At 30.9% G+C, this 15341-nt stretch overlaps 1 protein-coding gene across 1 annotated transcript; it reads left to right on the forward strand.

The window, feature by feature from the left end:
• Positions 1–1012: 1012 nt before the first annotated feature.
• Positions 1013–13892, forward strand: LOC129984655 (uncharacterized). The gene is made up of 5 exons (XM_056094575.1): positions 1013–1148; positions 2196–2337; positions 6928–7091; positions 8370–8532; positions 13524–13892. The coding sequence occupies exons 1-5, from the start codon at positions 1100–1102 to the stop codon at positions 13753–13755; spliced, it is 750 nt and encodes a 249-aa protein (XP_055950550.1). The 5' UTR covers positions 1013–1099; the 3' UTR covers positions 13756–13892.
• The last annotated feature ends 1449 nt before the right edge of the window (positions 13893–15341 follow it).

The raw sequence follows: 15341 nt of genomic DNA on the forward strand, positions 1-15341 counted from the left end.
ATTAATCAATTACAAAGATTTGTTCATCGAAATAATAAATAAGTAACCCATAACTACAACAAATGGAGCGTCTACACAGTTGTAACTTTCTCTCACTTTTTATTTTATCTAAACAAATCAAGATTTTGTAGAGATATTTTGCTCTTATCATGCATTTCATAAAAAAATACATACAATTTAAATTGAGTTAGTTCTTCACATACTCTTGTAAACAGGCCATCTCTATGTATGGACAACGTTTTTCACTATCACCCTGTTGGTTTATGAAAATTTATGTTGGTTTGATTTAGTTATATTAACGTCCCGTTTGAAGCAACACTTGGGCTATTTGGGGACGGACCTCGTCATTTTGAACCGCGGTCAGATGACGAGGACGACACCTGAGTTGGCACCCCCCCTCTCCACACCAGCGGGAGGACGTTTGATCAGGACGGATTTAACGTGCAACAGACCGCATTACACAACGGTTCTTCGGTGGAATAGGGTTTCGAACCTGAAACCCTTCGGTTCCGAAGCCGAGACCTTACCACCAGGCCACCGCGGCCTGAAAATTTATTTGGAGTTCTTACATTACAGATAACTCTTTTAAATGATATGAAATTACAGATTTAAATCTTTTAGAACTATTATGGGAAAAACTATATTTTGCTCCTCCTGTAAAATTTATAAATATGGAGATGTCCCATCCCTTTTCAAAATAGATACATATTAATGAAATTTCAAATAGCTGTTTTAAATATTTCAACCCATCTAGCATTCAAAAGTGTTATCCAAAATGATTGTTAGGGCAAGCATCTTATTGATTAAATGACAATTAAATAAATAACTGCCAGTGAAAAATCTGTTATTCTAATCTGCCATTATATTTTTTCACTGAAAATGCATCGAAATGATCAGTATTTCCATTCCCGCTAAGGATATCCTTTTGATTCCGGATCTATAGCATGATTAACTATCTCTCAAACACTGAAAAGTTCCTTTTACATTTCCATTAGGCAATTTCCGTCAAATATTTTCGATTTATGAAAGACATGGGGAATTTTTAAAATATTATTTTCCTTCACAGAGTAAATTGTGAAGGAAGTAGTATTTGATAAAAATGACTCGTCTGTGGAGTTCGGTAATTGTCATCTTCTTTTTAATTGAAGGTAAAGAATTTGCTTTTTCTATTATATATATATATATATATATATATATTATTTCGAACACTTTTTAAATTTATTATTTCACGTATTCTTTTAGTTTAATACCGTTTTAAAAAAATATAATCTCGTGATATCTCGAGTTTGGCAGTCAACACATTAAGCAAAATTAACGGAATTTTTTTTCAAATAACGGAAGTTTTAATATTGTTGTGCTAATTATAATCCCTGTAAAACGAAAACTAATATAAAAAATTACGATTTAAAATTCAAAGCATATTATATTTTTATAATTACTTGAAATATTTTCATCAAAGTAGATTCTTCCTAAATAATGTCGCATTAAAATGCATGCAATAATTTTTATTCTGTTCAAACGTTAGTTTCATTCTGTTCATCTATTTTATTCGTTCAAACTGCATTTTATTCAGTTCGTTTATTCTATACGTTCAAAACTATGTTTTATTCTGTTTTAACTCATTAATTTATTTTGAAAAAAAAATTTAACATTGACTTATTTTATAATTAGTATTTAACATGTTAAAAATCATTAATTAAAGGAATATTCTTTTTAATAGTTGAGGTTTTAAAAATGATATTCAATCATTTGCGGTGGAAATACGTGCTAAGAACGTTGAAATGCTTTTTTCACACAATCGCCAACGACGTGCAACACACGTCATCAGACATTTATAACATGATATTAAAATGGTGTTTGCGACCCTTCGATTGAGATTGTTTACTGGAACACAGTTTACAGAAGCACAGTCTTAAAATTAATTATTTAATGGAAAATTAATTCATAAATCTGTAACTCGCCACGAGTTACAGTGGACTATTTTTTCACGTGCACCTATGAATTTCTTGCCACCCCTAGTGGTAAATGGGAAACTGTAAAATGAAAAAAAAAAAAAAAAAAAAAAAAAAACTAGTAAAAAATAGAGTTATTCTCTAAAAAGTTAAAAATCTGTTTTTATAATTTTAGAATAAAAACGAATATGACCCTGAAAAATCTTTTTTTTTTGTGATCTTATTTTGCATTTTAATTTATAGGTTCTCTATGTCGCCTTTTTAAGCCGGAACTGACAAAAGCGTGCGGTGATACTGACGTATGCGCAGATAAGGAATTAAATTCTAATTTAGCTAAGGTCGCCTTTATGCCAACAACTGAATTGGAACTGAACACATATTGCCCGTAAGTGTAATTAGTGTAATATATTGTTACGAAATTTCCGGGGTTCGTTTTGGATAGTGGGGGTTATATGGTGTGAAGAACACTCAATCACTAGGCGGCAGTAGAAAATAAAACAACGACGTTTATTTACACGAAGACACACAGGACAGCACAAAGTCATCTTCAGCCGAGACGTGCAGCAACAACAGCATATAACAAGACAGACAGACAGTAGCGCACAGCTTAGTTCAGCACTAGCTTCACTCCGTCGCTGCTCCGTTTATCTCTGGGAGGCCAGTTCTTTATTGTCGATTACGACTACTCTCTCCAGCAGCTGCGGCCTCCTCCTTTTATAGGTCCCAGGAGGCGGGGCTTAGAAGCCTCTCAACCAATCAGGAACGTTCGAGGTGTATCTCCGTTCCTACTGGACGGATCGGGAAAATTCTCGATGTTTCGTGTATAATCTATTTTGGTGCCAAATTTGGCCCCAAGTCGCCAAATGGTCGCCAAACTCCGGGACTCTCCGACGCGACACCGGATTCTGTACAATACCGATGACTGTAAAACATTCTTTCCGATGGTGGAACTAACTATGCTGGGAAGCAGCAATACAGATTCGTAACAATATGTATCATTAAAAATTTTTTAAATCGTATATTTATTAGTATATTAAAAAGTTTTTTTTTTATTATTTTTTTTCTCTTACACCTCAGTCTTTTAATTTATAATTTGTTATAAACATTCTTGAAAATCTAGAAATATGTTTTCTTTTTCTGATTTAGTGCTTAATAGCATCAATTGTATAAAATCAAAATTTAATTAAATTAATCAATTAGTTATTATTAAATTTCAAAAATATTAAAATAGTGAATTTTCATCTAAATCGCACAAGTGTAAGGATGTTCAAAATTAACATAACGGATAATCAATAAAAATTCGATTACAAAAGTATATTTTTAACGTGAAACAATACTAGTTAAAAGTTTGTGAAAATGATGAATTTGTAGTCCATGATACTCTAGCCTTCATCGTTAAAAAATCCGATCACTACAAATAGCTGATCGCCCTAAAATGATTTTCGTTTTTAGATATCTGTAATTAAAACTAATGTACAGAAGAATATATAAAGAAAATATTGCTATGAATATGTAGCACTGCTTTCCTGAGCAGTCTAACATCATAGAAAAGTTAAGAGCTTTGAAAATATGTTAATGGCTGTCACGGCAACCATTGACCGACCTTGGCGATACATTTGGCGACGATTTTGACAATTTTGGAAGCCGAAATGAAGTTTTAAGAATATACAAGAATTTTGGCGATATTTCTATTGGGAACCAAGATCCGAGATACTTCTAATTTCGATATCCGTTTGGAGACTATTTACGCATGAGAGGCTAAAGCATATGAATCGAGTGAATTCACTTTTTTTAAATGATGGTGGAGCGACTTTTCTAACTATTATCTGTGTGTTAGCTACACCAAGGTAAAATCAATGCATTGAAAAGGGAACCCTAATATTGATTAATAAAAAATGTTTCTATGAATTTTATATTATATGCCATTCATTTCTCTGTGCTTAATTTTTATTACTGGACTAGTGAAATTTTAAATAATCCTTTTTCTGTCTTCTGTTGTAATTATTGATTACAGTGATTTTTCTCTTACAACGCCGAAATTTCTGCATTTCATGACTTTTGTAACTACTTTTCTCGGTGAGAAAATGTTGTGTTTGTTTGTCCCTATGTCTTTCACATTCCATTGCAGACGGACATAAAATTTGGTTTCATTCGATTTATTAGTTATACCTGTAGATGCTTGCAAACAAGAAAACATATTTTATCACAAAACCGAGTATGAATTGTGTTTATTTGGAAACACGACGATATTATATCGTGAACTATTGTGTATGCCTTTACATGGATAAATTCTCAAAATTGTGTTAATTGATTAACATTTTATTTTATAATTATATGAGGGATATTTTAGAACCCATCTTCAAAGCCGCACCAAATTGAGAATTCTTTTTCCTCTACCGCGGTGTATTTACGCGAACTAGGCTTTGTGTTTAACAGATTTTTAAGTAGTAAGTAATAGTAATTAAGTAAGATTGTAAGAAGTTTTTAGTGATTTCAACTCTCTATCCTCCAATCTCGAAAGCCATTATTATTAGTCTATCTTGGATCATTAATTCTTATATTAATCTGAAAAATTCCGCCTGAAAAACTAGAGAATTTGGTAACTTTTTGTGTTCAAAACTATTGCTTTCAGCAAAAGGATTCTTCAAATAATAGTTTAATAATTAAAATATAAAAATCTAACATGTATTGAATTTTCGCCGAGAGATGGCGCCTTATAATTATCACCATCGTCAATTAGGTCAATTGTGTGAATACTGATGAAAGCAGATGTTTAGTTGTAATTGTGTTAATACTTATAAAAGCAGATATTTAAATGCATTTTTATTAACACTCTTAAAAAATCGACTGTAATTGCTATCGTAACTGTTTCTAGTTCTGTTTTAATTAGGTTTTTAATCGTTGTTCTTTAAACAGGCGATTTATTAAAATAAATCGTCTGTTCCTTTTTATTCATTTTTTGGAACTTCTTTAAATAAAATCGTACAATATGCATTAAATAACAATTTGATGCTATTTTAAATTTTTTTAATGAAATTTTTTAAAAAGATTTTTTTTAATGTTTACAACAATTATTTAAATTACAAACAATAATTGGTTTGAAGTAAAACAAAATATTTCTGATTATCAATCACATTTTTTTTTAAATTTAAGATGAATGTATCAATGTATGAAAGATAACTGAAAATCCAACACTGTAATATCAATCAAAGCTTCAGACAGCTCCTGACGAAATAATTGTATAGGTGTTGTTGCTATTTTACTATGAGGTGATATCTTCGCTTTAAATCTATTGTCGTAAAATTATTCATAAATTAATTTTATACAAAAAAAAAAAAAGAGAGAACGATTATTCAACTAAAGACAAATCTATATTAATTAAGAAAAGTTACTTTTATATATTACATCACGTTGCCACCAATGGGTGAAACATACAATCGGTTTAATGTTAGCATTAAGTTGAGAATTTCAAAACACAATCAAATTTAGAAATTTTTATCAAATATATTAATGAGAAATGACTTCGGAAAAATAATTTATATATGTAATAATTTAAATAAAATAAATCTAATACAATATATCTCCTAAAAACATAGCTTCCAGATTATCTTTTGTATAAAGACAGTAAATCATTCTGATGTGTTAGAAATTTTTAGTAATCTATTTATGTTTTTAAACTGCAGTGTCAAGTTTACAAATATTTCATCTTAATATATATAAATTACGTGTCACGTTGTTTGTCCGCGATGGACTCCTAAACTACTTAACCGATTTTAATCAAATTTGCACACCGTGTGCAGTTTGATCTAACTTAAAAGATAGGATAGTCCTTTTTTTTGAATTTTTAATTAGAATTTTAATTATTAATTAAAAACTAACTTTCCCGCCAAAAAGATCTTTTCATTTTCCCCACCGCCAAATGAGTTAGTTTCCAACTAACTCATTTGGCGGTTTTTTCCCAGTTTTTTTTCCCAACAGTCATGAGGCTAGGCTTAAGATTTTTCGGCTGATTATTTGAAACGATTCTATTTATTTTCTTAATGTTTGATGCATGTAAAATTAAACATTGTTAATGAATCGATCTTTCGGATTCATTCTTAAGTACTTTTGAATTAAAATAAAACAGAATAAAGGAAATTAAAAATGTCTAATCTGCATAGCGTTACCTCAACTGGCGTAGAAAAACTCACGCATTTGCGTTCGTAACTGGCGTTGAAAATTCACGAATGCGCAATGTGTTCTGATTGTTGACATGACAACCATTATCAACGGATGATTTAAATTATTTTTAGGTTAGTTGCATGTTTTTGTAATTAAATTGTATTTATGTTAATTATATATTTTTTGTATACGCTTATAGTTTTAAGTACGTCGTTTTTTAAGTAGTTTTTTTAACCTGTTTTCAACCGATTATTTTAAACGATTCATTTTATTTCCTTAGTGTTTGATGCATTTAAAATTAAACATTGTTAATTAATCGTTCTGGTCATGATGAATCTGAGAATATTTTGTTGACAAATTCTTGAAATATTACATAAATTAGGAAAGATATTCTTTAGTTCCCATAAAGTTTAAACAGTGACTGTTTTCAGTAATCATATTCCAAAAAAATACTTTGTTTCAGTAAAAAATATTATTATATTAATTGCAGATTAATCCTTTCCACTTTAATTTGAAGTATAAATTCTACGGCAACTAACAGAAAATTAGAGAGATACATATTACGTTATGACTGAAGGCGTTTATAATATTATGAGTGAATTATATATCAAAATTTGAAGTTTTAAAATATTTTGATGAAAAAGCTATTAAAGTAGGAATTGCATAAAATATTTAATTATTAAAATTTAAACGAACATTAAGATTGGCGAACCGGCTGGTCGCCAAAGGCGGCTAGTTGTAAATATATTTCCATTTTAATTAAATTTTAATTATTTTGAACCAACATTTCACTAATAATTTTTTCCACTTTCAGAGATGCCAGTAAAGTCATTTGGTGCATTATAGATCAGTGCAGTAGAAAAAACATTTATGGATTATCTGTGATAAGCAACCACACAGCTGATGTCATGCACGTTGTGCTCAATGCAGGACATATTGTTTCGGAAATTTGCACTCCAGGCACTAAACTACGTCAAGGTAAATTTATCATTCATACATTTTTTTTACATTCATAAATTTACCATTCGTACATTTTTTTTACATTCATAAATTTACCATTCGTACATTTTTTTAAATTTATAAATTTACCATTCGTACATTTTTTTTTACATTTATAAATTTACCATTCGTACATTTTTTTACATTCATAAATTTACAATTCGTACATTTATTTACATTCATAAATTTATTATTCATACATTTTAATTATCAGATGGTAGAAATAGTGTGCATTTAAATTTAACAGAGAGTTTTCGTACATTTCTTTCAAAATTTCTGATGGAATTATTAAGTTTAACAATTGAATGGAATCATAAACTTTAACATTTTTAATGAAATCATTGGAAATTAAGGCATAGTCAACATATTTAAAATTTTTCAATAATTATTTTCTTAGATTTGAAAGTATGATCTGATATTACAAAATGGAAACTCCCCCGTTTGAGTAATGTGGAAGAGAATAAAAGGGAAAGTCAGTAACGATACTATTCTCTTCATCTGACCAAGGATAAAAATTTTCTGGTCCGCCTGAATCAAGTGTTACTCTTTAGCATGAAGCTAATATAAAAAATTTAGAATGGTGAAATAAGATTATTAAATAAACATTTTATAGAAAACTATTTCCTTTTTTTTTCTTTTAGAAGATAAATACTTCTTTATTCTTATCACGGATGTTCCAAAATTAACGCAAGATTTGAATTCCCCACCATTCGTGCAATAAAGTGTTGACAATACTATTAAAAAACTATTTAATGGCTGACAGTTTAGTGTTAATAAAAATGGAGCGTTACCCGGCAGAACTACATGTTTTCATTGTTGAACAGTATTTAACAATAATGAAAGTCTGGAGGCTACAGTTCAAAAATGTGAGAATTGGCCCCCTAGATCATGCTATTTAACACCATTGGATTTCTTTTTATGGCGTTATTTGAAGTCAAATGTCTATGCCAACAAGCCCACAAGCTAGAGTGCATTGAAGGAGGAAATTTAACACTGCGTCAACGAAATGCAGCCACGTTTATACAGAATGGATATGGAAAATTTCGACAAAAAGTGCGCATGTGCAGCAAAACCGGGAAAGCCATTTATCCTATGTGTTATTCCATACATAAACCTATTATATGTACTTTACGATTCAATAAAAATATAACAATTTAAAGAAAATAACTTTTTTTTTATTTAATTCAAATCTTGCGTTAAATACCTTATAATGCAGTAAATACCTTTAACTGATTTTTTTTTCTCATTTTCAAACAGATTATTTGTCCGGAATGTCTTGCTTTAAAGACGTGCTAAATGATGGACAGACCAACGTTGGATGTCAACGTGAGGGTAGTCGCGAATATGAAAATTACATGCAATCGTTCGATCACTTGATAAAGAAATCTCCTACGGAAATCGAAAAGGAAAAGCGTTGCGCGTAAGTATTGGATAAAGTTGCTCTGTCATTGTTAGATTTGATTTGTCAATATTATTTTTTTTATAAGTGCAAACTTTAGCTTTTGTTTTTAGTTCTATACTAACAGAAATATACACAATAAGAAGGGATTTGATATTCCCATAATCGTTTCGAAAGACATGTACATAAACAGGATTTATCCTATTTAAAAACTTACAATATATTATTATTTATAGTTACAATATTTTATATTATTTTTCCTAAAATTACAATCAAAAATTTTTTAGATAAAAATTATACAGAAATAAAATTGATAGTATTTAAAGGAATTTTTTTTTTTTCAAAAAAAAAAGGTTACGTGATTTTTTTCTTTGTTTAATAATAAAGTAAAGCAATGAAATAGACTTTAATTTTTATTTAAAAAATAATTAAAATGTCGAAAACCATTTCTTTTTGACCATCTACAAGCCTAATAATGTGTCGCCGTTGCCGAGATGCGAATAGTATAGTAGTTAAGACGATTGTGTAGCATTCATTAGCCTCGGGTTCGATTCTGGTTTAACATTTATTGCTTTTTTATTTTTATTTTATTTTTCCTACTCATTTCAAATTAATTTAACAATTTACAAACAGTTTTAATTAGTATATATATTTTTTTAATGCAAAAATGAATATCTATTCTCCTAATTCTTGGATTACAATTTAATTTTTGTAAGAAAAATAATTATAAATTTGAATGCGAATTTTTAAATATTCACAATTAAATTAAATTTACAATTTAAATATGGTTTCAATTAATACGATACTCATTTTTATATGGAAACAATAAATGTATTTTTTTTTCCTTAATACATATATGTTATAACTTATTTTTTAAAAGAAAAATAATTATGTTCATGTATATTGTTCTTTAATTTTAACCATTATTTAATTTTTAAAAATTAAAATAATTATAAATATAATTTTAACTATAAAAATACTTCAAAAAACTATTTTTATCTTAAAATCATTAAAAGTTTTAAATTTTTGGATTTTAATAAAAATAAATTATTTATTATAACTCAAGGAAACTGTATTGATGCCACAGTAACAGAACTTGGATATTGTACGCAGTTTTAGAATCTAAAGTATGTATCCTTAACACATTTTGAATCAAATCCATCGAAGTGCTGATTATCTGTCGGTTAGTACATTTTTCAACATGTAATCACGGTAACGTAGAAGAACGCAGTGACTTAGAGCAATAAAATTTAGTACGTGATCTTGTTTAAATTTTGGTTTTATTCGCTCTGTAAAATCTCCAAAATGCATAATTTTTTTTCTTGTATATGTAGCATAAAGGAAGTCTAGTAATCGTCGAAAAATTTCGAACTCGAGATTTTCACGAAACTTTACGTTTTAAACCTCCCTGAGTTCGGAAAACTCATTTTTGGAAAATGTCCGTCTGTCTGTTTGAGACAAAGATAACTCAAAACCGCTTTAAGCTAGATGAGTGAAATTTGATACACGGTCTTTACACTAAATTTGCAGATTTCTATCAAAATCTGTTTGGAGGAAGTTCGTTTACCCGACTGTTTGAATATACAGTGGTGGCCAAAAGTGTGGACATTTTTTGAAAGTTTCATGTTTTTCAACTTTGCGTGCTTGTAGAATATATTAATTTTCACTTAAATACAAGCATTTATATATCAAATTGAAGGTAATTTAATTTAAAATTTAATAACAAAAACAGTATTACAATATCTGTATTACAAAAAATGTTACGCTCATTTTAGTAGAAGAAACAAACACAAATGGTTTTGAATTATGACGTGTTTTGTAATAAAAGCGTACTAGCCAGTCCCAAACACTGTTCTGGGGACTCATCAAATATCTGTAACTATAGTTTAGGTTATTTGGATGGTAAAAGAGTTATTGTTGTGGAAATATTTTGCGGAATGATGCATACTAGTACAATTAAATAGAGTATTGCTGTTTTTGGATATTTTAAGTCTTTTTTTTAATTAAACTAATTTTAAACAATATCACCAACAAGAAGAACTGTTTGGACATCTACAAAAAGAAGCCGAATTGTCATATTGAGAGAAAATGACCTCTCTTATGCTGAAATTGCAAGACAAGTTGGTGGCTCAGTGACTTATTCTGGTGTACGAAAGTTCTGTTTACGTTATGAAAAAACGAAATCAGTGGAAAATAAGGCCAAATCAGGCCGAAAAAAATGCACGTGCTACTGCCGATAGAAAAATTAAACGGCTATGCCTTCAAGATAGAAAAATTTCATCAGATGCCATTAGATGTGAAAGGAATGCAGCGGATATTGCAGAAAGTTCAAGAACAATAAGAAGAAGGTTATCAGGATTTGGACTACAAGCTAGAATCCCAAGGAAAAAACCATATTTAAATCAAAAGCAACGCGAAAAACGAGTTAAGTGGGCAAAAGAACACATTAAATGGTCAGAAAATCAATGGAAGCAAGTAATCTGGAGCGATGAGACTAAAATATCGCTCTTTGGTAGTGATGGTAGAAAATACGTGAGACGTAGAGTAGGCGAAGCGCTTCATCCTGATTGCATTGAAGCAACTATAAAAACAACAACAAATGCCATGATTTGGGCATGTATGTCTGCAGATGGTGTGGGCCGAATTCAAGTGATTGATGGCATCCTGAATGCTAAAAAATACATCGAAACTGTCCTGGAACCAAAATTGATACTTCAATCAGGGATTTCTTCCCCAACAAAGCACCATTTATTTTTCAGCAGGATTCAGCTCCATGCCACACAGCAAAAGTATGCAAAGCGTGATTTCAAAATAAAGGCATAGATGTATTACCATGGCCAGGGAACAGACCTGATCTCAATCCAGTTGAAAATTTGTGGCGACGTTTGAAAACTCTTGTACGAAAAAAACGTCCATCCAATAAAAGACAACTTATTGAATGTATAATTGATTCTTGGCATCATGTGATTACGAAAGATGAACTCCAAACACTCGTTCACTCGATGAAAAGACGCTGTGAAGCTGTCTTAAAAAATAAGGGTTATCCTACTAAGTATTGATTGTGTAAGTATCACTTTAAAAAAAATGCAAATCTAAGATAGATCTTACTAAAATTAGCGTAACTTTTTTTTAATACAAATATTGTAATACTGTTTTTGTTATTAAATTCTACATTAAATTACCTTCAATTTCATATATAAAAATTTGTATTTAAGTGAAAACTAATATATTCTACAAGCACGCAAAGTTGAAAAACATGAAACTTTAAAAAAATGTCCACACTTTTGGCCACCACTGTATCTGTTTGGAGGAAGTTCGTTTACCCGATTGTTTAAATATAAGTTAACACAATAATTACAAAACAATGAGAATTAGATATATAAGATTCGGTGCAAAAATTTTAGTTTTGACACTTGACTAATTCTCAGGCAATTTAGACAAATGATTGTCTGTCTGTCGGTCTAAACTTTCAGAAACATGTAAATGCGATAATTCAAAAACGCGATGACTTACATATATTAAAATTTATATGGGATTTTATCATTGTAAGTGAGTTTTGTGTCCAATTTTTGTTTCAATCGGTTAAGAAAAACGTATCTAAAACTCAAATACGATTTTTGAATGGTATTAAGGCATGCCAGGGAATTAATTCGCAAATAACTCGCCAAGGATGACACGATAGATTCAGTAAAAAGGCTTAACGCATAAAAAAAAGTTAATATTTCGTAACTACTGTACGCCAGTGGCATGTAAGACCTTCTCTGGCATGATAAATTTATTAGAGAGTATGCAAGAAAATTTTGGAGGGATCATTCCGGCAGGTTTTTTTTCCTCCGTGCTGATAATAAGAACGATTATCTTTGAATAAATAAATAAATAAATCTGTGAAATGTGACGCGTACGATTTGATCATCTTTGCGGCGATGGATTTCGCCTTCATTAAAAAGTATACGAAGGAATTTCAGGGGTGACAACACCATCTAGTTTCACCATACAATTTCAATATTCGCAATTTACTACTGGTAGTATTCCAACCAATCAACATGATCTCTCATTCATAGAAACTATTTAGGAACTAGCCATAAAGAAACTAAACCAGCAGGAGTGCCCCCCCCCAATATTCTTGCATATTCTCTATTAACCCCTTGCCTGCCGAGGGCGTATGTATACGTCTCGCTAAGTCAATGTGTTAACTGCCCCTGGCGTATATATACGTATCGCAATTAACTATATATACGTATATATACGTGGCACTGGGGACCGAATTTCGAAAGTTATCCTCGGCAGGTAAGGGGTTAAAAATGTCATCCCAGAGTATGACTTGCGTGACATTGGCTTACAATAAAATATTAATCTTTAACATGAGTTTAGTATTTTTATTGAATGCATAATGTCATTCTGGCGAGTGATTGGGTGATTCATCTCGCTTGCATGTGGTTAATAGTATCCAAAAATTCAATTTTGTTTTAAACGTGTGTTCTCCTACCAATTTAAACAAAACTTCGACTCAAAACTATATACTTGTAGTCACAAAATGCCATGCCAAATTCATATGCTTCACTTATTGCGTTTTTAAGTTACGGCGTTCAAATGTTTCTGAAAGTATATACCAGCAAATGGTCAACACGTTGGTGTATTTGGCTCAAAATTTGACAGATGTCAATACTGTAGATGCCAAATCAGACTTCCTCTGAACATATTTTAATCGAAATTTGCAGAAATCTGCAAATTTGATACAAAGCCTGTATATCAAATTTCAACCATCTAGTTCAAAGCGTTTATCAGTTATCTTTGTTACAGACAGACGGACAGTTTCCAAAAATGCATTTTTCGAACTCAGAGTGGTCTGAAAAGTGTAGATTCGTCAAAATTTCGAGTCCGAATTTCTTGATGATTCTTATGTTTTCTATATTACATATACAAGAAGGCAAGAAAATGGGATAATTACGATATTTTTATGAAACCGGCGAAATTTTATTAACTGTATGCCATTTTTTTCTTCCAATTTTTAGGTCAGTAGCGTACTCATTACCCTGTATAGCCGATGAAACACGAGAACGATGTGGGGAAGATGCAAGCAATATGATCATGGATATTCTTAAGAGAGTTGATGTCTTGAAATGGTTATGCTCTGACAACAATATCCGCTTTTTGCAGACCAAATTCTTGGATTTTCTCACAATGGAAAGGGACAGCAAAGATACTTATGCCGCATTCTTCCACTCACGAAGAATACAGGCTTAAATCGTAAAATGAAAGGAAAAGCATGGATAGAGGAAATGTTGATTACTTTCCACTCGATGTCTAAATTATTTGATTCCATTTTGATTTTGTGTTATTTTACTGCAGTTTGTAAAAAATAAAATTTTTGTAATGCATGATTTTATTGGAAAGTTTTCTTAGATTGAAATCACCATAGAAGATTTTTGATGCCAAACTATAGTTCCTCGCTTTTACATTCCCGTCTTTAACGTTTTGTTTTTGTCTAGAATATATCAAAGTCCTGAAGTTTAAGTTTATAAAAATTTATGCTTAGTACCTGTACACATCCCTCGGGGGGCACGTCACGTCATGGTGGTTGGTTCTCGCCACCCTGTGGGTACACGAAAAGGTGTGGTTCTGGCTTCTACCATCGATGACGGAATGTACTTCTTTAGGGAAGGATTATACTGTGGCCGGTGATGTCCCTTAGGACACAACCACAATTCCCTACAGTGTCGCTATTGCGATCTCAATTTTTTTCAGATTCTCTGCTAGTCCTACAAACCATACAATCATCTCCCTATTGTAATAAGGAAATACCCTGCAGAATGTTTTATTCATGGTTTTCAAATAAAAATCCCAGATATGGATGGATTAGAAATTTTTACAGATGGTTCAAAAGATGAAAATAAAGTAGGAGCTGCAATAGTAGTATACTACTATGAGAAAGAGATCGATAAAAGTCTTGTGAATTATCGAACCATGCCACAAGTTTCCAGGCAGAAATGCAAGCTTTAATATTGAACTGACCATTAAATATTGTGAAAGGGTGGAGGACGGTCAGAAGTGTTCAATTTTTTCAGATTCTCTGTCAGTCTTACAAACCATACAATCATCTCACAATTGTAATAAAGAAATATGGGCGATAAAAGAAAAGTTAAAAAATGTAAAAACTAACAAGTGTATAGAGTTGAATTGTGTTAAGACCCATATTGGGATATATGATAAGGAAAAGGCGGATTAATATACAAAGTTTTCGGCACAGAAAGAGGGTGTTGATATGGTTGTCCCCAAATCAAATGGTGTCTTAAAATGGGAATTAAGAGAAGAAATAAAGCTACAGTGGTTTGACAGAGGTTATAGGTCCAAAAACGGAAGAACAACTTTCGATTTTATTCCTAATCCAGAAATAAAAATAAGAAGATATTACCATCCACAGATAATTCGAATTATATCAGGACTTGGGAGATTTCCTGCATATTTCCAAAGATTTGGAAGAATGCAGGAAAATAAATGCATTTGTGGAGGAATCGGTACTGTTCACCACTATTTAAAGGAATGCATTGAAATCTCGGAGTTAAGAAAAAAATCTGAAAATTATAAATAATGACTTAGGTACGGTACTGATGGTACCAGGTAATCTTAAAACTCTGAAGGACATGGTAAAAAACTGACAATTTTTGACATCAACTGTTTTAGAGTTGAAAGTATTTAGTTTTCTGTTGTTGTGTAACGGGAATTTGAAGAGATATTTTGAATTTCACGGAGATTTTTCTCTTAGTGATGGCCTTCTCATTGTTTTATTGGAAGATAAGGAAGAAGGACAGTAATTGGCCACAAAGTGGTCA

Source organism: Argiope bruennichi, chromosome 9 (genome assembly GCF_947563725.1).
Source record: "Argiope bruennichi chromosome 9, qqArgBrue1.1, whole genome shotgun sequence".
Taxonomy (NCBI): domain Eukaryota; kingdom Metazoa; phylum Arthropoda; class Arachnida; order Araneae; family Araneidae; genus Argiope; species Argiope bruennichi.